Raw genomic sequence first — 26770 nt, 5'->3', positions numbered from 1 at the left:
TTTTCATAGGCTCGTGCTGTTAATTAATTAATAATCTGACGTTGATTTCGATTAATCATTCAATCGTTTTAGGAGTCCCAGTCCAGTAGCTAGCCACCGTCGGAGACGTTCGCCGACACCTTCCAAGTCACGATCTCGCAAGAATTATTACAGCCCTTCGCCGGATCGAAGCAGGAGTCGAGCTCGTTCGAGGCATCGTTCCAGAAGTCCAAGGCGACCTTCGTCTAATCGACGGTATACGAGCCACAGTCGATCACGATCGCCCAGGGACATCCCGTCGGTTAAGAAGTTCGACATTAAGGAGAAAATCACCGACACCAGTTTCTTTGCCGAGCTGATCAAGGATAAGCATAAACGTTTGAAGACACTGGAAGAAATTCTGGGTAAAAAGGACGGGCAAGAAGGGTCTACCAACGCAACGATGGTTAGCGAAAACAGCATGTCCAACGATTGTGTGATAACGAACGCCGATGGCAATAGTAGTGTAGTGACGAATTCCAATGGACTAAAGGATGTTAGTCTGACTGACATTCCCATGCCGGACCAGTCGGATGCGTCAAGTCTACTGGCGGACACTCTATCAAAAGACATGGTAGACTCGACAGCAACGTTGGGTGACAGTGCGAGTACAGACTCACGAATACCTGTGATATTGAATAGTAAAAGCAGCGAAAGTCTCAATCCAAGTGCCAGTCAGTCGAGTGAATTTGTTACGTCGGTGGTGACGACCCTGACGGGAGTAGCAGCAGAATCAAATCCAACCCCAGCAGTACTGAGTAAACCAAAAAGTCTTACGAATCTACCGATGCCACCAGGGGTGAACGTGGCCGAACTAGAAGGTGCTCAAACTCCTAGTCCTCCACGGCAAATTAGCCCAGTGGCCGGTGCTCAAATGAAAGTGATGCCCATACCAACCCTCACTACGACGGGAGCAATCACCACATCAAACCTCAACAGCAACAATAGTCATCATCATCATCATTCACACCGACATAAGGGTGGCAGTAGTAGTAGCTCTTCTAGTAGTAAGCGTAGTAGTAACGAACACAAACAACCTTCCTCGACAAGTTTGTCATCGGCGCCTTCGTCCAGTTCGGGTAAAAAGGGTCTACTCAGCTTACCCCTGCCACCAATGGTACCTGGTTCCGAGGATCTGAGCGGCGATGATGACATCGGTTCACCGCCGTCTGTGTCTGGAACGCCCACGAAAAAGTCTGGCAGCAAGTACAGCAAATCCAGCAGTGGCAGCAAGAAACCCAAAGGTCGGCCCCGAATATTGAACAGGAGGCACTCACGTAATATGCTCGGTCCGATGTCAGCCTCCGGCGGAAAAGATTGGGGCGAACGATGCGTGGATGTGTTCGACATGATCGAACAGATCGGCGAAGGAACGTACGGTCAGGTATGGAAGTTGTTTTGTTTGTTGTACCTAGTTATAATACAGTTTCGTGATTGTTGGTGCACGCATAATCGTCTCATCGTCGGATTCGCTCTATATGGGGAACACAGGATTTTTTTTGCATCAGAAGTACATAAATTACACTATATTTTCCCTTTTTAACAAACTTAGCGTTTTCTTTTTATTTTCAGTCTTTATTCCTAGGTGTTTTTTAATTTACAATTTCAATTCAACATAGAAAATTTGCGTTTTCTATTTCTGCTTTGTAGGGCTGTGCACAATGGAGGTTTATCGTTATCGGCGATATTCATTTGATGTAATATCGGTATCGGCGATTTATTGGGTTTGAAAATATCGGATATCGAATCGATATCCGATAAAAAAAATACAGTGTTTACCCTATTTTGTCTACTACCAATTTTATCACGTTTTTAACTCTATTTTGTCATCCCAAAACAATTTGAAAATTTTAGTTTTTCTTATCAGTCTCGGTAATAACACCGGCATAAACTGATTCATATTTGAGAAACGAATATAAAAATAGAAAATATATGGATTTTTGATTTAGTCACTTTTACTAATTTTACTAACCATATAATAAAATCGGGATAATACTGTATTTGTAAAAAACAACAGTTTAATTTATTCTCGTTTCAATTTTTCAAAATTCACACTTACGTCCTACATCACTCGTTTGGGATCCAAACTACTTCGAGACGGCAGAGTACCCGGGTTGTATAAGAAAACAGTCTCTCCGATAAAACCGACTTCGACAACAGTGTAGAAGGGCTCAATAAAAGTTCATTGCCTATTTTCCGGGTATTTACCACAGAAATGAATTAATAAACTGCACAACAAGTGAAAGAATTAGTTCGACAAATGTTTTGGAGGTAACCACTTCCTTCGGTGGGGTTTGAACCCACGACCCCAGTATTCTTGACAGGTGCTTTCCCTACTAAGCTACGAAGGACCTTCGTCATCCTCCACAGCTTAGCGGGTACTGATGAGCCCAAATTCTCAACACTAGATACAATGTACATTTTAAATGCGATGGACTTGCTACATATGTTTTAATGGATGTAGTCAGTGAGCCAGTGTATGTAGTTTTTAGTTGATTTAATTGGCATCATCATTTTATAAATCGATTACAAAAATTTATCGATATCGGCGATATTTGAGTTCAATGATATCGGGTATCGTATCGATAAATTTCATCCGATAATATCGATATTATCGATTTTGTCGATATTTGCCAAGCCCTACTGCTTTGTATGCAGAAGTTTTTTGGTTTAATTCAAGATTTATCCATTTCCTACTTTATATTTACATTTTTCTTAGACCAGCCCACATTATTATATACCAGCGGTTCTCAACCTTTTCCTTGAGAGGTACCCCTTTGTGTTTTTGTATTCATTGAGGTACCCCTATGTTAATAAGCGTAACTCATAAGATTATCTAGAAAGAGTGCTTTCGAACCTATTGAAACGAGACATTTCAGTATCTTGAAATGACGTTTTTGAACCTTTTGAAAGTAGGCTTCCAAGTTTCTTCAAAGAAGAATTCCGAGCCACTGAAAGGAAGTTTCTGAGCCACTTGAAAGGGGGATTCCAACCCTCTTGAAAATGGGCCTTCCTGAGCCTCCAGAAACTGGGCTTCTGACCCTTTTGAAAATAAGAGACTTCCGAGCCACTCGTAGGGATTGGCTAAAAGCATTCCGAGTCCCACCAACGGAGGTTTCTAAACTTCCTGAAAGAGGGAATTTGAGCCTTATGGAAGGAGTCTTTTGAACCTCTTGATAAGAGGCTTTAGGAATCTTGAAATGACGTTTCTGAGCCTTTTGATAGTAGGTTTCTAAGCTTCTCGAAGGAAGAATTCCGAGCCTCTCTAAGCCCTTTTGAATGGGGGCTTCCAACCCTTTTGAAAATAGGCTTAAGAACCACTTGAAAGGGGGTTGGCTGAAAGAAGAATTCCGAGCCCCTCGAAAGGATATTTCCGAGCCTGATGAAAGGGGTCCTTCGAGCCTCTTGAAAGGAGGCTTTGACCATCTTAAAATTACGTTGCTGAGCCTTTTGAAAGTAGGCCCCTCGATTGGGTTTCTAAGACACTTAAAATAGGGTGGAGAAGGATGCTTCCGAGCCTTTTGAAAAAGGGCTTCCGGGTCTTTTGAAGGAGGGCTTCCAACCCTCTTGAAAAGGGGGCTTGTGACCCTCTTAAAAAGGGGTATCGCAGCCTCTTGAATGAGGGCATTCTATCTTTTTTAAAGGGGGCTTCCGTATCTCATGAAAGGGGGCTTCGAACCCTTTTGAAAAGGGGGCTTCCGATTCTTTTGAAAATAGGTTTCCGAACCACTTCAAAGGGGGCTTGCTGAAAGAAGAATTTCAAACCTCTCGAAAGGAGGTGTCCGAGCCTCTTAAAAGGGTTCTTCGGAGCCTCTTGAAAGAGGCATTGCTCATCTAGAAATGACGTTGCTGAGCCGTTTAAAAGTAAGCTTCCAAGCTGATTTAAAAAATTCCGAGCCACTCGAAAGAAAGTTTTCTAGCCATTTGAAAGGGGGCTTGAAAACGGGGCTTCCGAGGCTTCTGAAACTGGGCTTCCAACCCTTTTGTATCTTCTTCTTCTTCTTCTTATTGGCATTACATCCCCACACTGGGACAGAGCCGCCTCGCAGCTTAGTGTTCATTAAGCACTTCCACAGTTATTAACTGCGAGGTTTCTAAGCCAGGTTACCATTTTTGCATTCGTATATCATGAGGCTAACACGATGATACTTTTATGCCCAGGGGAAGTCGAGACAATTTCCAATCCGAAAATTGCCTAGACCGGCACCGGGAATCGAACCCAGCCACCCTCAGCATGGTCTTGCTTTGTAGCCGCGCGTCTTACCGCACGGCTAAGGAGGGCCCTAACCCTTTTGTATATAGGCTTTGAAACCACTTGTGGCCTTTTAAAAGGAGGCTTTTGAGCCTCTTGGAATGACGTTGCTGAACCTTTTGTAAGTAGGCTTCCAAGCTTCTCGAAGAAAGAATTCCGAGCCCCTCGAAAGGAAGTTTCTGAGCTTTCAACCCTCCTGAAAGGGTGCTTTTGAAAAAGGCTTCCTAACCACTTGAAAGCGGGCTGGCTGAAAAAGAATTCTGAGCCTCTCGAAAGGAGGTTTCTAAGCCTCTTAAAAGGGGAATTGGAAGGAAGCTTTCTTCATCCCTCAAGACTTCTGCACCTTCAAATTAAATATTTTAGTTAAGAAGTATATTCTTAACATATTTCATAATTTTGTTTCGATCAAGTAGATTGCTTTTGAAGTTTTTTCGATCTTCTGTCACACACTGTGTTGGTGGTGGACATGATTCGATATGTTTTGATTTACTGATTGCTATGCGTAAATAAATTTTTATTGGAATCGTAATACGTCCGCCATTACGCATGTTCGTCCGAGGTACCCCCTGGGATCAGCGAAGGTACCCCTGGGGGTACATGTACCCCAGGTTGAGAACCGCTGTTATATACTATTATATACATTGTGAATCGACGTTAAAATTGGTACACACAAAAATAGATTGTCACTTGGTTAGGGTTGTGCTAAAAACTGCATCAAAGCGGCTTTTTGACTGACTAGGAATATTTTGTTATTAATGGAAAACGTAAATTATGTCATATTCATTCATCCATAAATTTGTTGTAGGATATCCTCAGTTATGTGGTCGAGAGATATCTTAAAATTTTTGATCAATTTAATCTGCTATACGAAAATTTTGACAAAGAAATGAATAATTTTGTATTTGATTCGATTTAACAAAACCCCGTCCACTTCATAAACAGATTGTTTATGAAGTCCCCGGAGTGGGATGGAAATAAATAAAAAATTAAAATCGAACAACTTAGCAGTTTTTTTGAACATTTTTTTTTATAGAAATTTGAAAATTCCAAAATTTTATCATGTTTACGATAAAACTTTTAAACCCCCTCCAATCTCCCCCTTTGGCCACCAAATGTGTTTCTGTTCTATCTCACGAAAACATTGTCGCCCATCAGGTATACAAAGCAAAGGATCAGGAAACGAACGAATTGGTGGCCCTGAAAAAAGTTCGTCTGGAGCACGAGAAGGAAGGCTTCCCGATTACGGCGGTGCGTGAAATCAAAATCCTCCGGCAGTTGAATCACAAAAACATTGTCAATCTGCGGGAAATCGTTACCGATAAGCAGGATGCGCTCGAGTTCCGCAAGGACAAGGGCTCGTTCTATCTGGTGTTCGAATACATGGATCATGATCTGATGGGACTGCTCGAGTCCGGCATGGTGGATTTCAACGAGCAAAACAATGCCGGAATTATGCGGCAGCTGCTCGATGGATTGAATTACTGCCACAAGAAGAATTTTCTTCATCGGGATATCAAGTGTTCGAATATTCTGATGAACAACAAGTAAGTTATTTGATTGACTAGTAAACAAATGCCCTTGTCGTAGGATGAGTTATAAGTTAGTACTGTTCCATTTAATTCCACCAATCGATTGTAGTTTTACAGATACGTATTCCGGCCTTAACATTAATGTCGACTTCAGCATCTCGTACTTTACTCGAGTCAAGTCAAGTCGATTTAAATAGGGTAGTACTAACTCGCGTTATAACAAGACAAGACTTACCTACCTACAAGACATTCCACTAAAAAGCTTTCTATTGTAAACAGATGGTTTTTCTCAACTGATCACATCAAACTTTTTTTAGGGGCGAAGTGAAGCTTGCCGATTTTGGTTTAGCTCGACTATACAACGCTGACAACCGGGAGCGGCCATATACCAACAAGGTCATTACGCTATGGTATCGGCCGCCGGAGCTGCTACTGGGCGAAGAACGGTACGGTCCGGCGATCGACGTGTGGAGCTGTGGCTGCATCTTGGGCGAACTGTTCCTCAAGAAGCCGCTCTTCCAAGCCAACCAGGAACCCGCACAGTTGGAAATGATTTCACGGTTATGCGGCACACCAACGCCAGCCGTTTGGCCGAACGTGATCAAGCTGCCGTTGTTTCACACACTGAAAGCGAAGAAACAATACCGGCGAAAGATCCGAGAAGATTTTGTCTTTTTACCTGCCTCCTGTTTAGAGCTGTTGGATAAGATGCTGGAGCTGGATCCGGACAAGCGAATAACGGCCGAAGCAGCGCTCAATTCAGCGTGGCTAAAGAACATCGTGCCTGATCAGTGAGTATAATTTTGAACATAATTTTCTGATTTTATTGAATTTTATCTGAAATCTTGAATTTGTCTTGGAAATAATTATAAGTATAAGCATATCAGGAATAATATTTTGTCACAGTTGGAATGTGGAAGGCTATTGAAATATGTACAATGTACATTGTACACAACAGAATAAGGCCGATACAAATATTTAAAAACCATTCTGTCTCCTCCTCCCCTCGGATTTTTTTTGGTCAAAAATAATATTTTGAGGGGGCAACAAAATAAAATTCGGATCATTTTGAGAATTTTCAAAACATTCTTTAACAAATCCGAGGAGTTGTTTAATTTTTTTTAATTTATTATTTATTTTTTATTATCCCCCTTCTTGACCTTCCGGAGACCAATAGGACATAATGTTAATTATATATTTGTAACGGCCTAACATGGGAAAGTAGTAGTTCTAGCGTAGAACTATAATGTCATGATACTGCAATCAAGTTCGTGTAATTTATTTAGCTTTCATCGAAGAGGATAACTCTGAAACAACAATTTGACGCTACAATGCATGGTTTGAGGCAGCATCTCGTCATCCTTTGTTGAGCTCCACGCTTGCAGTGGTGATCTCCAGGTGTACCGATACGGAAGGCTGTGTTGGAAGTAGGTGATACAAGTGGTCGTGAATCAATTAGTCGTAGGGCGTTGGGCTGAACGTTCCAATTTACTTTACTTAGCCCAGAGGTGAGCCAGCCAAGGGCTGAAAACCTCTTAAATAAAGACGATAATAATAATAATACTTTACTTACTTATGGGTCCTGTACACCTCCAGTGGTGCGAGTCGGCCCTGACTTGAAAGATCTTCAGCTATCGCTTTTTCGGTCGACTTCTTTTCTTTCTTTATTGAGGCTTCACCGCCATGAGCCTCTGGGTCTGCCTCTGCTGCGTTGTCCTGCTGGGTTATGCTATGTCTTGTTTACAGATTCCGTGTCCGCCGATCCCGAATTTCGTTCAAATCTGAGCGTTCAAATCTCCTATGATGATTTTGACATCGTGGCATGGGCAGCAGCTGTCGTACTCATCCAGCTGCGCGTAGAATACGTCCTTATCGTCATCTGTGCTTCCGATCACGCGCTTTTGCATATCGCCCATCACTATAAAAGCTGCTTCCAGCTTGTGTGTGTTGCCGCAGCTCTGGTAGATGGTATGATAAACTCTAAACTTTCGCACCATTGAACCATTACAAGCCTCTTGGAGCGCTACGATGCCGAATTCAATGTCCTTTGAGCGGGCCGGATGCGGCACTCGGCTCCATTTGTTGTGGCCCGCGGCGTGTAAGAAAAATTAACTCAGATTCGGCCCATCAGCTTTTCTAGCTGGCTCGGGAAACTATTTTTTATTATTCATTATTAAATAGGGGTGATCGGGGCAATATGGGCCACCTAAGGAAACCGTTCCGAAAAGCGCCGAAAAGCTCAAAAAAACATCGTTTAAATGTAGTTGACTTATACTAGAGAATGTTACCTTTCATATTACGTCGATGAATGACGAAACATGCGTTTGGAAATTGTTGGAATGCACTTTTGAAAATGTATTGATTTCAATGTGTGTTCCAGGTTATACGGGGCAATATGAGCCACCATTTGGGGCAGTATGGGCCACCCATCTAAAACGTTTATTTAGGCGAAAAAAGTATCGTAATATGGAAGAATATGATATTCCTACAACAGTTGTGAGTATTCCATACCAAATAAAATTTAAAAAAAAACCGCACAACAGCGGACTGAACCGGTTTGTCACTCTTTACTGTTTGAACAGCCACATTTCAATTAGTCAATGGTCATTTTTTCTGTTTCAATCGCAGTAATGCGCTGTTGTAATTTTTCCGTAATGAATCTTACATATATAATAATATTCTTGTATTTGACTACTGAAATTTGAAATCGTTCGCATTTTAAGGCCTGATATCTTGCTCTGTGCAGGTATGCCCATATTGCCCCATAGATACTGGTTTTGGGAAAAAAAGTTGTATGATAAATTCAGATTTGTATCAATACAAACATGTGTGCACAATATTCAATTTTAATATATCTTTTGATTGTGGTGTATTTTTGACCTGTATTTTAATCAGTTTTGTGTCAAAACCTTATTTATAAACTTCAAATCTTATAATAATTTTGCCTATGCAGCGAAAATTTACATTTTCAAGTGTATTTTCATGTTTGAATTGAATTTTAATGCGGGTTTCACGTTGATGCATATGTGGAGCATCCTCTTAAAGATCATATAACTTTTACATGATAAAACTTGTCAATAAGCTCAAAATGAGGGTGGCTCATATTGCCCCGTATGTTCATATTGCCCTTCTGCCCCTACGTAAGTTTTAAATCAAACCTCGAAACGAAAAATTATATTAGGGGGAATGACGGCTTTGGCAGGTTTTGTTCTATTATTGTCAGGTTTTTTTTTATGATTGATTATGCTCAAATTTGGCCTAAACATTCTTTGCATATCAAAGAATATTGTGGCCAAATTTCATAAAATTCGGTCGACAAAAACCCCCCTGCCAATAATAGAACAAAACCTGCCAAAGCCGTATTTTCCTCTATATCTAATTTGAAATGATTGCATAGAGCGATCTCAAGACACAAAAAAATGATATAGAACATCGCTTTTTGAATAAAGGGAAAATCCATTAATTATGAAACATCTGAAATTTTTGTATGGATCGTCACATTCAGGCCTCCCCCTTCTAAGCGTTACGTAATTTGTAGACGCTCCCTAAATATTTGCACGAGTAGTTTACGTTTACGTTGAAAAAAAGAAAGGCCGGTTTGCTTAACTTGCTCAGAAAGTTTTGCTTTATTCAACGAATAAAATCTGAATCCAAGCATTCTATGAAATATGATATTTGGCTCAGGTAGAGAACAAAAGTTGGTAGAGCTTCAAAGGTAGGTCAATTTAAATCTCCATTATATTGATTCCAAAAATGATACAGTGAATACGAAGTCAGAAAATGCAGTACGGGCCAATTTTGCTGTTGGTAATATTTTGGCAAAACTGGTTAAACCTTTTCAGGACGAAGAGCTTGTTAAGGAAAACATTTCGGTTGTTGTTTAGGTACATCGAGTGCGCGGAACACGTTGAAGAGTACAAGTTCCCACAAACAAACGATGAAAATACTGACGTGAAAAACGTGGCAAAGCAGCCGTCTTCATAAAAGGAATTGATGGCCATCTTCGAATGACAGAGAAATTGGCAGCTTTGACCCCTATTCTGCCGTGCCAAGCATAGTTGTCCCATGTCGTTTTTTTTACGATGCCATTCCATCTATGCTGGCGGTGTCGCAATTCTCTGAGATAAGTTATTTCTCTATCAGACTTCATGGCTAGGCTTGCCAGCAATCCTTTCTAGGGAGCAAGAAGGCCATCAACTAAAAACGACATGGGACAACTATGCTTGGGACGGTAGTATACAGGCAAAGGTAAAGGCTGGCTGGTAAAGTAACGAAATTCCCATTTTTCAACACCGTTTACCGAAGTGAATAATTTACGAAATGTTTCAAATGGATACCTAATGCAACGAAGAAAACAAAATAAACGAAAACGGTTGTTTGAAAGCATTTAAATCGTGTTTCGTTTTTTTTAGAATAAAAAAACACTGATAATTTTGAAAATATTCAAAAAGTTATGTACCGAATATTTTCTGGCCCGCCAGCAAGTGTGAATTCTAAAAATTGGCCCGTGGCTTGAAAAGGTTGGGCAGGCCTGCTTTAAGATGTCAACAACGCAACGTCAGCATTTGATCAGAGGAGGATTTTAGCGATTTTTTACCTGTTCGCACTCTGTTGGGAAACTCACTGGCCGTCGTGTGTGTGCTAGTCGTTTGTTGCTAGCGAATCGTTTTGTCCGCACCTCTTTCGAACTGCGAAACACGTCGTTAAGTGAGCGTCGAATTCGGTCAAAGTATGCACCATGTTATTACCTTTTTAGTCAAACGCGTGCAGGGTGATCATGCGCGATATTCGGAAATGTATTTAATCTGGCCTTGTCCCGAGTGTAAAAATTGCTGCAACGGGCAATACAATGATTACCTTACTTTCACTCCAAATAATCTAAACGTTGTTTCCACCTGAATTTTCAGGTACATTTTACGTGCACACGTAGCTGCAAATGCTTCAGAAAAATTCAGGTGAAACTTACGTGTCCGGTGAATTCTATCCAAAACTCAGGTAGAACTTACCTGATTTTCACGTAGAATGAAAATTCTATCAAAAAATCAGGTAAAAGTTACGTGAATTTCAGGTGGAAAAAATCTACGTACTTTTTCAGGTGGAAACAACGTGCAGATTTTTTTGCGTGTTACTAACTAACTGTAACAACATCTAAATAAATACTCAATGACTGATATTTGATCGGAATTTGACAGTGTTCAACCAAATATAAATATGTTACGAAGTAAGGGTGACAAAGAAGACCGATGGGCTTCACCAAAAACATTCGAATATTTAAAGCTCTGCATCTCCCACTGGTACATTGCCTCGTTCGAGTCCCATCGAAGGGAAAGTGGTTACCTCCAATACATTTTCCAAATCAATATCTTCCACATAACGTACATATTCACATATGAGTTTTCATAACATTGTAAATTAACGTCCAAGTCGGGTGGTTTAATCCCCGGAAATAGGCAATTACCTTTGATTGAACTGAACTTGAGTTGCGTGCTCTTGCCTACGCAATGCGGTCGGGTCTGAGCTTGACGACCGACTGGCAAATAGCTTACACAACCTCACTTGGTCAGTACCGTTGCTGATGAAGAATGTGTATAGCCGCCAGACATTCTAAATACTCACGCTCCACTAATGTGGATGTGTACAATACACATGTGGAAGTATTGGCTTGAGAAATGGATTGCGAGTGATTTGACTATGCGTCCAATTTGGGAATCTCGAGCTCGTTCAGTAGCCGCTAGGTTGCGAAGGCCGACGGAGGTCCTTCGTAGCTTAGTTGGTTAAAGCACCAGTCTAGCGTACTGTTGGGTCATGGGTTCGAGTCCCATCGAAGAGAAAGTGGTTACCTCCAATACATTTTCCAAATCAATATCTTCCACATAACGTACATATTCACATATGAGTTTTCATAACATTGTAAATTAACGTCCAAGTCGGGTGGTTTAATCCCCGGAAATAGGCAATTACCTTTGATTGAACTGAATAAAAATATACCCAAACATCGACGCGTCCTCAGTTTACATTGTATTTGTTGTGCATAGTTGGTATTTAGGTGAAAATATAACCCACTGTTGTTTTTTTAATATTATTTTGGGAAACTATTTCGTAAATTGAAAGTCAAACGTCGTAAATCGTAGGTTCGTGTATCAAATTGAAAATAGTTTCACCAAAATTGATCCTCTCTCCAGTTACAGTATCTAATAAGGTTTGTAATTCCGCAAAAACTATAAAATAATAAAATTGTTTGTTTTTGAAATATCAACTTTTTGAAATTCGTCCCCTTGCGGAGTGACTTGCAACATCTGATACACGATAGTTTTATTTTTCAAAAACTGCTGATTCAGTTTTTAAACATTGATTTTGATGTTACAGAATTTTGTAACATGTCGCGAAGCTACAAGAAATCTGCAGGAAGTCGCATGTATGCTATTTTTTCAAAGGAAAAAGACAAATAGTTTATCCGGGAAGCCGCTCGGCGGTACGATTTGACCCCAACAACAATTTCACATTATCTTAATACAGAAAATAGTAAAACTAAGACTTACGGTGGTCAAGCGGTGTTGAATCCCCAAGAAGATCCAACACTGGTGGATGGTTTGCTGCTTGCTGCGGAGTGGGAAATGCCTTTTCAAAAGAATGATCCTAAAATAATCGTGGAAATGTGGATGGCAAGGAAATAAAGGAGAACCGTTTTAAAAACAACTATCCAGGGAATAATCGATTGTGTACACCATTCTTAAACCGACATAAAGCACTTTCAAACCGACGAATTGAAAATATCAATCTTACCTGTTGAAATAGAAAAAAAAGTGGAATGAGGGGAGGAGGGGGTTCCTTCAAATAAGGCCCCTGCATTGACACTGGTGAATAATGAACCAGGATGAACAATCACTATGATTAAGTTGTTCTAAAACATGTTCTGATTGAATTAGATGAAGTGTTGCAAGTCACCCCGCAGTAGGGGTGGCTTGCAACAACCAACATTTTAATATTATTTTTATATTTTTATTACTGTTGTATATCTGAATATATGTCACATTAAAAGTATCATGTACTAGTAGAATGAATAAATACTTTTAATTCAGAATTATTGAGAGAGAAACTTGAAAAGTGTTGCAAGTCACCCCGTTTGACGGTATAGATTTTATTATATAGACTAATCGACCCGGCAGACGTTGTGCTGCATAGTAGGCGAAAATGCGCGTTGTGAACTGCCTATGCGAAAACCCCATACGAATCTTTACTTTAGTTTTTCACAATCTACTCAACTTTACTTGTGATTTTCACATATGGAAATATAATATAAACCCGTCGGAAACTATAACGAACGTAATTGCTGAAGAAATGAAGTAAATCCATCCAGTCGTTTTCGAGTTATGCGGATACGAACACAGACCATTTCATTTCATAGTAGGCGAAAATGCGCCTATGCGAAATTTCTATAGGGGTGATCGGGGCAATATGGGCCACTTAAGGAAATATTTCCGAAAAGCGCTGAAAAGCTCAAAAAAGCATCGTTCAAATGTAGTTGACTCATACTAGAGAATGTTACCTTTCATATTTCGTCGATGAATGACGAAAAATTCGTTTGGAAATTGTTGGAATGCACTTTTGAAAATGTATTGATTTCAATGTGTGTTCCCGACTATACGGGGCAATATGAGCCACCATTTGGGGCAGTATGGGCCATCCTTCTAAAACCTTTATTTAGGCAAAAAAAGTATCGTAATATGGAAGAATATGGTATTCTTACAACAGTTGTGAGTATTCCATATCAAATAAAATGAAAAAAATGCACAACAGCGGACTGAACTGATTTGCCACTCTTCACCGTTTGAACAGCCACATTTCAATTGGTCAATGGTCTTTTTTTCTGTTTCTATCGCAGTAATGCGCTGTTGTAATTTTCCGTAATGAATCTTACATATATGATAATATTCTTGTATTTGAATACTGAAATTTGAACTTATTCGCATTTTAAGGCCAGATATCTTGTTCTATGCAGGTATGCCCATATTGCCCCATAGAGACTGGTTTTGGGAAAAAAAAGTTTTATGATAAATTCAGATTTGTATCAATATGAACATGTGTGCACAATATTCAATTTTAATATATCTTTTGATTGTGGTGTATTTTTGACCTGTATTTTAATCAGTTTTGTGTCAAAACCTTATTTATAAACTTGAAATCTTATAATAATTTTGCCTATGCAGTGAAAATTTACATTTTCAAGTATATGTTCATGTTTGAATTAAATTTTAATGCGGTTTTCACGTTGATGCATATGTGGAGCATCCTCTTAAAGATCATATAACTTTTACATGATAAAACTTGTCAATAAGCTCAAAATGAGGGTGGCTCATATTGCCCCGTATGTTCATATTGCCCCTACTGCCCCTACGAATCTTTATTTCAGTTTTTCACAAATTAACTCAATCCTACCCGTGATTTTTGCATGAGGAAATATCATATAAACCCGTCGGAAACGATAACGAACATATCTGCTGAAGAAATGAAGAAAATCCTTCCAGACGTTTTCGAGTTATGCGGATACGAACACAGACCATTTCATTTTTATTATATAGAAGATAGAAGAAAGAATAGAAGATAGAGAAGAAGATAGAAGAAGATTTGACATTTCGATGGTTATTTACCCATCGTGGTTAAAATTTTACACCGAAACCGACCTACTTAAGTTTTGACAAATTGATGTATTGATGATACATTCCACTAAAGGAGCTTTATATATTAGAGCTATCAAATCGAATAATGCTCCGGAGCAGAGTTATGTTATACCAAAGGGAAAATAACAATCAAACTGCCAATTTTTTAAAAAAAAGTTAGATAATCGGTGAAATGCTTCGCAATCTCATAAACAAAATTCAGTTTAGGGAAACAGTTCTTGTCCTTTTTAAATCATCCGCCATTATGGCGACCGTGAAAAATTGCATACCAATGTAATACCAATAGAGAAGAAAAAAAAAATTATCATCATATTTCTTTTCGCGTGGTATGAATTGCATTTTTACCAACCAACTTCGATCGCTTACGATTTTGCTGCAGTTTTTGTTCATACCGTTTAATTAATACTCTTATTTTCCAGGATGCCCCCTCCAAAACTGCCCACGTGGCAGGACTGTCACGAACTGTGGAGCAAGAAACGACGAAGGCAGCTACGCGAGCAACAGGAATCCGCCGCCAATCTGCCGCCCGGCAAGCCAACCATGGCAAAGGTAGTCGTCGCTACCGTTGGCGCCGGTGCCGGTGCCATTCGGGCGCCCACAGCCGGTGGCGGAGCCGAGTTAGGTTAGGCCAAAAAGTTAGTTTGCTAGGGAAAAAAAATCAAATTGTGTGTACCAAAACGAACTGGCTCAGTGGAGTCTTCGTGCCGCTGACACAGAGAAAGAGAGACAATAAAGCGCCGCTGGCGGATGGGCAGCCCTAAACGGGACGTAAAGTGGAGCGGATGATGTTGATGGTGACGCCCAGAATATCCAATCGTGTTTAATCGTGGACCGCGACGAGGCAGTGAAGCACGGCGGGGAAGCTGGTTCTTCCTTCCGGTTCGAAGGGTTAAAAGTTCCGGCTTCTCTTCCTTGTTATTGTTTATTTTAGGATTTTTTTTTTCATTTTTTCCGAGGGAGGGAATGAATCAATAGACTTAAACAGTGAAAACTGTGTGCGTGTTTTTTTTTTCTATTTTTATGAATGATCGGATGTGTGGAATCTATTAGAAAATATAGTGTATAGAAAGAAAAGCTAGTTGGAAACCTGTACTAAAAATGTAAATATAATTTTGTGCAAATTAATTGAAGCACCGTGGTATCAAACCGCTAATCCAAATTAAAATGACTTGCGTGAGCAGAAAATTAATTTGCCCAAAATTTTACTTATTAGTAAGTTGCTTTATCGGCAGCGAATAAGATGTGAAAGAGAACTAGGTACATATGAGATAGCATGTTAATGAAGATCAAACAAAAATATATTGAATATAAATCTGTCTAGGGTATCCAGACGTATCCTTGTAAATTTGTTATCGGTTGATAATTTAGCGTAAAAGAAAATAAAATATTTTTCACCCATTTTTGTTTTGTTATCAAAGGGATTCATCGTGAAATTCACGAGTAGGTAATAAAACCTCTTGGAATTGGCTTTAGTTTTTTTTCGGTTTAGGTTCAAATTGGAGTGTCCCATAAAATAAGAAATAGAGAATCGTGGTGCTTTTATACAAAATTCATTATAAACATGCAGGCACGATTTTTTTTAAATTTCAGGGCAATTGTTCTATTATTATTTACATTTTTTTAAACTTTATTATAAAGACTTCGTCTCTTTATCAATAACATGCTTCTATATCAATATACACACAAGGGACAATTTCGACTTAACCTTTGTCGTTACTTTGATTACTATCATGCGAGTTCCCTACTGAAAAAGATCACAACAATGAGAAACAAAACAATTTACGCTCCAATTGAATGAATTCAAGGAGCAGTAATCCTACGGAAGCATAACTGTTAAAATTATTTATTAGTTTAAATTGCAATATATTTGAGATCTCACTATTTTTGACCTGGCTGTAATGGAAGCGACGAAAATAAAAGTGACGAATTTGACATACAGCGGTATATCGCTTGTACGACTTTATGGATATGAACGAGATGTGAACATGTAAGAACAAATAGAATACACTTTTTTGATTCCTTATTCCCATAAAATTTAATGGCCAACCAAGTTCTGAATGATCTTTCGTAATCAAACGTTGAAATACAAAATTCACGTGAATAGAGATGTTTCAATAAATATTTTAAATTTATTTCACGATTTGAAGGTGTTCTAACGATAATTGCAATAGTTTCAGATTTTTTGGGTAACTTATTAGCGGCGGATGTAAAATACATTGGATAGTTCCGTTAGACTACGACAGGGAAGCCATACCCAAGCTTTCAAATCAAATAGAGGTGAAGAGTATAAGCGCGGAAACTGAACTATCTTCTCTGACAAAAGGAAAGATCAGTTCAATCAAATTGATTGCCTATTTTTCGGGTATTGGATCACCCGACTCAGCATGGTCTTGGAGGAGAGTCACAGTCAAATCGACGTGCCAAAATATCTTCTTTTTACTGTTACAGATGCCTTCAATCGCTTAGAGCAGCGGTTCTCAAGCTGGGGTACATGTACCCCGGGGGTGCCTTCGCTGACCCCAGGAAGTACCTCAGACGAAAATGCCTAATGGCGGACGTATTACAATTTTAATTAAAAAAAACTATTGGTATGTTTCAATAATTGTATAAATTTGTATTCCAATCAAATTGATTGCCTACATAATATGCATAGCAATTAGTAAATCAAAATATATCGAATCATGTCCACCACAGTCTACACAGTGTATAAAGGACTGTGAGACAAAAGATCAAAAAAATCTTCAAAAACAATCTACTTGATCGAAACAAAATTATGAAATATGTTAAGAATATACTTCTCAACTAAAATATTAAATTTGAAGGTTCAGAAGCCCTCTTCTACGCGGTTTGCTACGTTACCTTCCAAGCAAAATAATTGAAACATCAAATTTACGATAAAGGCTTTTTTTTCCAAAAATAAAAAAAAAACTTGGAAGCCTTTTTCTACGCGGTTTAAAAGCCTCCTTCCAAGACCCCTTCAAGAGACTTACACCCTTATTCTTGTTTACGTACGAACGCGCTTTCGAACGAAAGCTGATGCGCATTCTCGTTTACGCCAGCAAAATCAAATGGGGAAACGATTCGAACGAACTGCATTCGTTCGAAAGTTTCGTTCGTCCGTAAACAAGAATAGGGGTGTTAGAAACCTCCTTTCAAAAGGCTCAAAATTCTTCTTTCAGCCAGCCCCCTTTCAAGTGGTTCGGAAGCCTCTTTTCAAAAGGGACGGAAGCACCCTTTCAGGAGACTCGGAAGCCCCCTTTTCAAGAAAGTTGGAAGCCCCTTTTCAAAAGACTCGGAAGCCCGCTTTCAAGAAACCTCCTTCCGAGGGACTCGGAATTCTTCTTTCAGTCAGCCCCCTTTGAAGTGGTTCGGAAGCCTCTTTTAGGAAGCTCCCTTTCAAAGCAGATAGGAAGCCCTTATTCAAGAGGTTCAAATGCCCCTTTTTTAAGATGGTTTGAAGCTTTCTTTTCTACACACTCAGTTTTTATTTCTGCAGTTCAGCAAAAATCCGCACAGCCGTGCGTCAGTGAAACAAAAAACTGATATTCCGGCAAAAAAACGTTTGTTAGCAGATTTTCGGCAAATTACTTGCTGATTTTCTGTAACTTTGATAGAAATCTCGGCAAAAAACATGTTTGCTGGGGCACGGCTGTGCGAATCTCGGTAAAAGTTCAACATTTTGCTGAGATCTCGGTAAAAAAATTAAGTGTGTAGATGGTTTGAAGACCTCTTTCAAAGACCCGGAAGCCCACTTTCAAGTGGCTCGGAAACCTGATTGAGAGGCTCGGAATTCTTTGTTCAAGAAGCTTGGAAGCCTATATTTCAAAGGCTCAGCAACGTCATTTTAAGATGGTTAATGCCTCATTTCAAGATGTTCGAAAGTCCCCTTTCATCAAGCTCGGACATCACCTTTCAAAGGGGCTCGGAATTTCTTCTTTCAGCCCCCTTTCAAGTGGTTTGGAAGCCTCTTATTAAAAGGGTCGGAAGCTTCCTTTCAAGAGGCCCAGAAGCTCACTTTCAAGAGACTTGGAAGCCACCTTATAAAATGGCTCGAAAACTTATTTTGGATGGGCTCGGAATTCTTCCTTCGATAAGCTTAGGATACCATCAAACGGCTCAGCAACGTAATTTCAAGATCCTCAAAGCCTCCTTTCAAGAGACTCGAAAAACCCCTTTCATGTGACTTAGAAGCCATCTTTTGAAAGCCTCGGAAACTCCCTTTCGGGGGGCTCGGAATAATTCTTTCAAGAGACTTGGAAGTCTACTTTCAAAAGGTTCAGAAACGTCATTCCAAGATGTTCAAAAGTCTCTTTCCAATAGGTTCGAAAGCACTCTTTCAACATAATCTTAAGAATTACGCTTATTAAAATAGGGGGTACCTCAATGAATACAAAAACACGAAGGGGTACCTCTCAAGAAAAAGGTTGAGTACCGCTGAATTAGGGAAATCAAACAGCACAGCATACAACAATGGTTAGACTGATTTTCAAATCATCATGTTATATGTGGCGTAGTATAGATAGTAGAATGTATAGATGAGCGAAAGCACGGCTGAGTCGATTTTTTTTCCCGTGCACACGCGCATATGACGTCACAGCCTTTAACGTTTCCATTGAAATCGTGACGTCATGCTCGTTTGGAGATATGTTTGACAGTTCGTTTGGAGACAGCTCATTTATATATTCCACTATCTATAGTGGCGCAGGGAATCAAAACTGACGAACATGATAATGATAACTGCATTATCCTTAGTGTAACACTTCACGATCATTGCAGCTAGCGATTGCTCGTTGGAAGTAAACATTTAAGATAACAATTCCGTAGCAAAATTTGGCTTTTCATTAACTGTCACTCTAGGATCCCCATTTTGGGAGAGCATAACAATAAGTCATTTTGCTGCTCAAATAACAACAGAACAGCCGTCGGAAATGCTCAGCGTCTCTGTGATTTGACGATTATCATTAGTGTTGCATGATCCGATCTAAGTAAGATCCTGATAAATTATACCCCTGATATGCGGCAATTATTTTGAGCAATGATTGCGATGTCGTGTATGGGTGGTTTTATCGTAGCAAAACATCCGAAGATGACGATTTTTTGATTCCCTGTAGTGGCGTAGTAGAGACTCTGGAATAAAGACTATCCAGACCAGGGGTCTGCCAAGCGGCCATGTTTTTGATGCCAGCATCAAAATCATCGATTAATTTAACACGAAGGCGTAATTATAGTCATCAAAAACCTCCCATTTAAAATATGTTTCAAATGCCGTGATATTTTGGCGAAGTAGAGCGCTTGGTGCCGATCGAAATACGAAAATTTATTAAAAGCATCAATATTCTTGTTGAAACACACCTCGCTTTCATACTTTCGCACAAGTTCTCGAAAAATGGTAAAAAATAATTTCGTCTATTTGGAAAAAATCAGTAGACAGAGTTTGAAGGTCATTTGGTCGGGGTTCAGCCAAACCACACCAAGCGCCAACGAAAAATTACCGATTTTACTGCTCAAACTTTCGCTTAGGGTCTGTCTCATTTGGAGAATTAAACTTAAAAGTGACAGTTCGAAAATTGGGTTGTTTAGCTAAGAAAAATATGAGGTTTTTTATAGTTTAACATAAAGAGCATGCTTTGCTGATCTCCAACTTTCTTTTATTTTGTTTGTAAACCTTTTATTTACATTTTTATACAGCAAACAATTAGCTATTTCAATCGATAGAATGACACGAACATTCATACAATGACAGTTGACCCATGCAGCATAAGAACAAATTTTTAGTCCCATATAAAATTAAAATGCAAATTAAAAATATTTCCGGGACTCCAAAAATTCTGAAAAATTGGGGTTAGGCTCAGTTTTTTATGCAGATACAGAATATGTAAAAACATGTATACCCCTAAACAACCCAATAGACGAATCCAAGTAAAAATAAGAAGAAGACACACGACGGTGTTAACTTTGACAGATCCTACAGCTCAGCATAGGGAGATCATTTTAAAATGCTTACAATAAATTCTAGACAAAATGTAATTAAAATCTGATTGATGTATGATACGGAAAAAGTTCCGAACTGTATGATAGATACATTTTTGGAAAAAATTCAAAAAATTGAGATAAGCTTCCAGATATGTAATTCGGAACTTTTTCCGTACCGTACATTAATCAGATTTTAATTACAATTTGTCTAGAATTTATTATAAGCATTTTAAAATGATCTCCCTATGCTGAGCTGTAGGATCTGTCAAAGTTAACACCGTCGTGTGTTTTCTTCTTATTTTTACTTGGATTCGTCTATTAGCAAATAGCCCGGTAATGAGAATGGCTGGTGCTGCCCAGCAATTCCAATAAGACATCGATGCAAAATGATTCGATATCTGTCAAAAGTAATCTTGCTATGCGAGCAGGGTTATTTGATAATTATTGAAATGTCACTTTTAAGTTTAATTTCAGTTTAATTCTCTAAATGAGACAGACCCTTAGTAGATTTAATTGATCGCAAATCGCATCGAATATCCCTCAACCCCATAACAGAGGATATCCTACTGCAAATGTATGCTTAAATTGTTATGAAACTATTCCGTTGTCCTTGTAGGAACAAAATATAACAAGTCAGTCAAAAAGCCGCTTGGTGCAGTTTGGCTGAACCCCGACCATTTGAGAGCTGGGGTTTGGTCAAAAAAATCTGAAAATGCGCATTAAAAAAGTTCTAGTGTCCTTTTACTTCATGTAAAGTAGTCCAAGATTCTACCTTCTTCATTATTAGTCTCTGATGAACTAAATAGTTGAATTTGATGCCTTTTTCAATGAGGTGAGAGAAAAAAAAGGATATTTTTTCCACACCCTGTATTCGATAGAGCAAGCTGAAACGCGCGGAGATAAATTCCTAGTCCTATATCGCCATTCTAGTCACTCCAGAGTAGCAGCCACTGGGTCTTATTTACGGATTCCACATTCACGTTCACCTAACTCCACCAAACGATCACGTCAAATTCGATAATAATATATTACCGTTTCCACATAAAAAAGTGAAGTGAAAAAAATGAATTCTGTGAAGCGGGAATAAAGATGAAGTGGAAACCATAGCAGGGTTGTCATGTATGTGGAATCCGTAAGGTTCTTTTCACCGTACAGTGAAATTCATAATAAGGGCCATTTCGCTACACCTAACAGATGCGGTCGTAGGAGTTCTCCTCTCGTTAGTCTCCGCCTTCGATTCAGCAGTGTCGAGGTTTTCTGCTGTAGAAACCTCCAGACTGCTTAATGCTTATACACGAACGCATTGGGAAAGTACGTGCTCCAACGTTTCAATAACACCATCATTACAATGCAGACTGACTGGTGTCTAATACCGATATCTGCATATTTTTCATCCATTGTTATTGTACTATTGTATAACTAAATTGGTCATTTGATGATATTTCATCATACCGAAATCGTTATTCGATTCCGAACATAAGCAAAATTAGGACCGGATTACGCGAAATTATGATCCATCTTATTTTTATGCGTGAATTTTTGTAATACAGCAGTAACATTTTCTCGAGAACTCAGAATCATACTACTATGTGATGCTATAGCAAACGTTCCCATGCTTTTCAATGAACGTTTCAACTTTGTTAGATCTTAAGCGCACCAAATTTGGGTACTTCACGGTACCATATGAAGAAAAGGGTTTAAGATTAGGGCTGACTTACATGAAACGTGAAAAATCCGCTATTTGTTTAGTATCAACTTTTCTGACATTTTTTCATAATTATGGGACACTCCAACAAACCTTCATCTATGAGCAAAACAATTGTTTACTTGCCATGATTTGAAAACAAAAAAAACTACATAACAGGGCTGGTAGCGACCGAAGCCACTCAAAATAGTGACTTTAGTGACCAAAGCTGACGAAAAAAGGGACCAAATAGTGACTTTCAGCTGCAGAAAAAGTGACCAAATAGTGACTTCCAATTTCAATTGCAAGTTCGATGAGACGAAATCAAGCGTTTTTGGGTCGAAGGAGAATATTTTTTCGTAATTTGTGGCGGAAAACACCTTTCACTCACCACTCTTTTCTCTTAGAACGAACTCTGAAGAGAAACGAAAATCGTACTCGTTAACTTTTATCTACTTAGTGACTAAGTAAAATTATTGCCCTCTCTTTTAACCCCACGGAAAAGTTAATCAATATCAGTAAAAAGCAAGACAACTCAAAACTATGAGTAGTCTTCAAGCAAATCAAATGTTTACGCCAGTGGAAGTGAGCGAAATATGGTTATCACTCTTAAGGACACTCCTCACGGAATCAAAATTTGAAAGTACTCGCGTTTTCATAGACACACCACTCGATACGGAAGCAACGCACAACTGTCATTTTTATAATTTCAGATTGGCTGCGTCGCAGCATGCGTAAAATTATAAGAATGACAGTACTTCGAAATTTGGATTCCGTGATGAGTGTCCTTAACACCTGTTTTTCTTTCCTGAAAATTATTTCTCGGCGAAAATCTGCGTGAATGAGCATTCTCTTCTCGTGAGAATGAGTGAAAATTACGATCATTGGATTAGCTGAACACCTACTTAAGAAAGATGCAGAGAACGATTTGTCATAGGTTCCACGGATGTTTTTGGAATTTTTAATGAGACAGGAACAACAGTAGGATCGTTTTGGTAGAAAACGATACAACAATTATGAAGATTCATGTACAAGGAGCCAGGGATTGCTTGTAATGAGGACAATGCTCTCTGAACTTTTAAATATTTTACCCCAAAATATGCCGATTATCCGACTTGCTGTGCGTATTCATGAACGATTTTTTTCTATGGAATTCGACAGCGCATGCAATCTTTAAAATTGGGGAGACTTGATCGCATTTCTATGATATCTACTCAATAAATATATATTTTCTTGAATTATATTGACAAATTTTTATATGGATGCCAAATGAGAGATAAAGTCTCCTCAAATTGAGGCAACAACTCAAAGTCCAAATATCCTGAAATTGTGGTGGAATTATGGCATTTTTTTCAGTGAAGATCATTTAGCATATTTATGGTGTGCTGTGAAAAAAATGATAGCATTTGGTCATTATTGGGAGAAGTTGTTCTAATTTTGCGTGACCACTAAAAATTATCTTCAGGAGGAACACAACACAGTAAATAATGGAGTAAATACACCCAGGTTTTTTTACACGTTTTGGTTTTAGTCGTTTAAGACCTTCAACATCAATGAAACAATGAGTTAACCCCACGAAAAAATTCACCAAAAATAAAAGAAAATTCAGGTGGTATTTAAAAAGCTGTGAAAGTTCGGGTTAACCGAGAAATTAAAGAATTCCAACCGTGTGAAAAAAAAACCTGGGTGTAAGGTTGTCAATTAAAAAAATAACTCGCCACATAACGATCATTTATCTAGAGGATCTATTATAAAAATATGCTATAACAATAGTACTTTTCTGCCCATGATCGCATATTTGTGACATATGTATTTTGGTTGATTTTGTGAAACGTTTGTCAATCCTCCCCACAAACTCAATCATTTCCAGCTTACCACAGATAAGCAAGATAGTGAAGCCTATTTTACTATTGTGGGATTAGATCCATTAAATTGAGCTTTGTGAACGATTCACAGGATTTTTATAAAATGAACTAAAATGCGAGTGTTACAAACATGCGATCATGAGCAGTTTAGTTTTGGTAAAACAGGGGAGAATCAAGTCTCCCCACCTTCCACTACTGCACAAAGTTTGAGTTAAAAAAAACTCGAAACCGACAGGTCTCTTGCTTGCATAACTGTATACCAATTTATAAATTGTGACGTAAAACACCTTCAATTAGCTACTGGTGAAATGCCAATAAGAGCAGCGAGTTAAATGGCTGGCGATGTTTCAGAGTGATCATTTTTCCAAGATAAGTAATTTCATTTCCACCATGAACAAAGCATCTTCCGATGGATACATAAAGCTTTATAAAAAAAATCTTAGTCAATAGTTTCAAAATAGTTGAAAATAGTGACTTTTTGCGAGAAAAAGTGACTTTAGTGACTTGAGGTCGAAAAAAGAGACTTTTTAGTGACTAGCCCGAAAAAAGTGACCAAGTCACTAAAAAGTGACCCGCTACCAGGCCTGACATAAGTATCCGAATCCCCAAGCCAAAATAAGGCGCAGCATAGCAACCCCATCTACCATAAGCAAGTACAAAAATACATTACCCTGGTCAATGTGTGCTCTACAGGCGGCGACGAAAAATGTTCCATGTTTTCTCATGCACTATAATGCGCGTTTTTGATGAGCCAGAAGTAAGCCAAGTTTGTACTACACAATGTGCACACGCACCGCAGAAAGTATCAGAAAATCGTTAGACGATATAAAAGGTGAACAATTTAAGGAAGACCTAACATTTCATTCATAATCAGACGGAGCTACAGGACAGCGACAAAAAAATGGATGAGAACCAATTTATAAATAAATATAAAAAAAACTGCAAAGTACCTCGAAAACGGAAATTGTTTTTTTGTAGGACGAAAAAGAAAACATTCGATATAAGTAACATAAATGCACGATGAAGAAACGAACTCTAGAGTCTTGAATCTTCTCTTAGGGCCAATTTATTTACCCCCACCACTTAAATCGGTTCTTACAGTAAGACAACCCGACGTCTAAGCTGCCGCTAACTGCAAAACAGTCCCATCTCTGTTGAACAAAATACGGGAGATCATTGTGTACGCCGATTTAAACAGGGTTGTTCCATGTCCATGAGGCCATCCACCCAACTAGCAGATATTTCCTCTTCTTTCCATATTTTTGCCATAATTCGTAGCTGCTCACACCCATGTTTGAGGAGCTCGGCCGCAGCCGATTGCTAGTCCATTCCCTATCGATTATGGGTCGGATGAAGTCCTTTGTACCGACCTGAGTGTTAGCATCTCCGATAACAATATCGTCATGCTTTGGTTTATCAAGACATTAATGAAACGACGACCAAGAACTGCAAGTCGTCGGATTTATCGTTTGTAGTGGTGCGTAGATGCTTATTGTAAGGGTGTAATTGAAGAATATGGCCGGTATCCGTCATAGATCCGCTAATGGGTTTCTACCTCATAACTCGCATCATTTGCTTTCTCATCACTAAGAAACCAACTACGTATATGCTCTTTTTTTCCGCGGCTGCTGTAAAAAAAAGTTAAATTTGAATGCAGTATTGGTCGTGGGATCTACGGCTTTAAATTCACGTTCTCCAGGTTTAGGCCAGAAGGTTCACTCTTCCGTCTGCCAGGTTCATTTAGGGACGCTCCAGGTACCGAGCTTCTGATCATAGTCCTTATTGACAAAAATTAGGTGATTTTTTCTTCTTTTTCCATTTCTCGCGCTATTTGAAGGAAGTTCATAAGCAACATCCGAAACAATTTCTTATGGAATTCCTAGATGATTTGCAAAGGATTTATTGGAGGAATTTCTAAGACTTTTCTTGAGGGAAGTTCAAAAGTAACATCTTGATAAATTTCCAATGGAATTTTTGGAAGAATTTCCAAAGGAATTTTCTGTTGAATTTTGGGAGGAGTTTTGTACTGAATTTTAGAAGCAATTTCCGATGGAATACCTGAAGGAGTTTTTGAACTTTCGTGACAACTTCTAAAGGAAGTACATAAGAAACATCTCCTCTCCTCAAATATTGCTCAAAAATTCCTCCAAAAACTCCTTTGGATATTTCTCCTGAAATTCTTTCAAGAAAATTTTCAGGAATTCCCCCGGAAATTTCATTGAAAATTTCTCTCAAAATTCATTCGAAAAATCCCTCCAGATGTTGCTTATGAACTATCCTGAGGAATTTCCACAAGAACCAACAAGAACCGCCATCGTTCCCTGGTTTCGTAGTCGGCATTGTTTCCGCCGATAGTCGATCGGCCTTCTTATTGGTCGAGTTGCAACGAAACTAGGAGCAAGGAAGATCCCCAAGCCACCCCGGCGATACCACTGGTAAGCCCGCAGCGAAGAGAGTTGCTCGCTGGCGGGTCGTCGGGCACAGAAGGGAGAAGAGTAAGGAAGGAAATGGAGTGGTGCAGTGCTGCCAGGAAAGGGAGCTCTAAAGACAGATTCACTAGCTTTAAGAGAGAGTGAAGACAAAAGTGACTAAGTGTCCCAAAGTGAAGCTCTGTGGTTTTCCCTGCATTTGATTGCGAGAGTTCCCTGTCCGCGAGTTGCTTGAGGTGAGCGTGCCGACCCTGAGGCCATTGGTTCAGGGAGTCTCAGCATAGCGCTGGGCATACTTACCCGATAATCACAAATTCCTGAAGGATTTTTAAATTGAACTCC

The 26770-nt window shown here is 39.1% G+C and overlaps 1 protein-coding gene and 1 non-coding gene across 3 annotated transcripts in view; one reads left to right on the top strand and one right to left on the bottom strand.

Moving 5' to 3' along the window:
* Positions 1 to 15875, top strand: part of LOC134225260 (cyclin-dependent kinase 12) — a 47309-nt gene extending 31434 nt beyond the window's left edge. For both annotated transcript variants that reach the window (XM_062705186.1, XM_062705187.1), the window contains 4 exons: positions 73 to 1402; positions 5426 to 5814; positions 6117 to 6590; positions 14897 to 15875. In XM_062705186.1, the coding sequence (XP_062561170.1) occupies positions 73 to 1402; positions 5426 to 5814; positions 6117 to 6590; positions 14897 to 15104 (2401 nt within the window). In that variant the 3' untranslated portion in view covers positions 15105 to 15875. The remainder of the gene's footprint in view (positions 1 to 72; positions 1403 to 5425; positions 5815 to 6116; positions 6591 to 14896) is intronic.
* On the bottom strand, positions 2298 to 2369 carry Trnas-aga (transfer RNA serine (anticodon AGA)). Its single transcript has one exon. It is a non-coding gene; the product is annotated as a tRNA-Ser (tRNA).
* Positions 15876 to 26770: the final 10895 nt, after the last annotated feature.

This window comes from Armigeres subalbatus, chromosome 3 (assembly GCF_024139115.2).
Source record: "Armigeres subalbatus isolate Guangzhou_Male chromosome 3, GZ_Asu_2, whole genome shotgun sequence".
Taxonomy (NCBI): Eukaryota; Metazoa; Arthropoda; class Insecta; order Diptera; family Culicidae; genus Armigeres; species Armigeres subalbatus.
The sequence above is the reverse complement of the archived record's forward strand: the minus strand, read 5'-3'. Positions and strand labels throughout refer to the sequence as shown.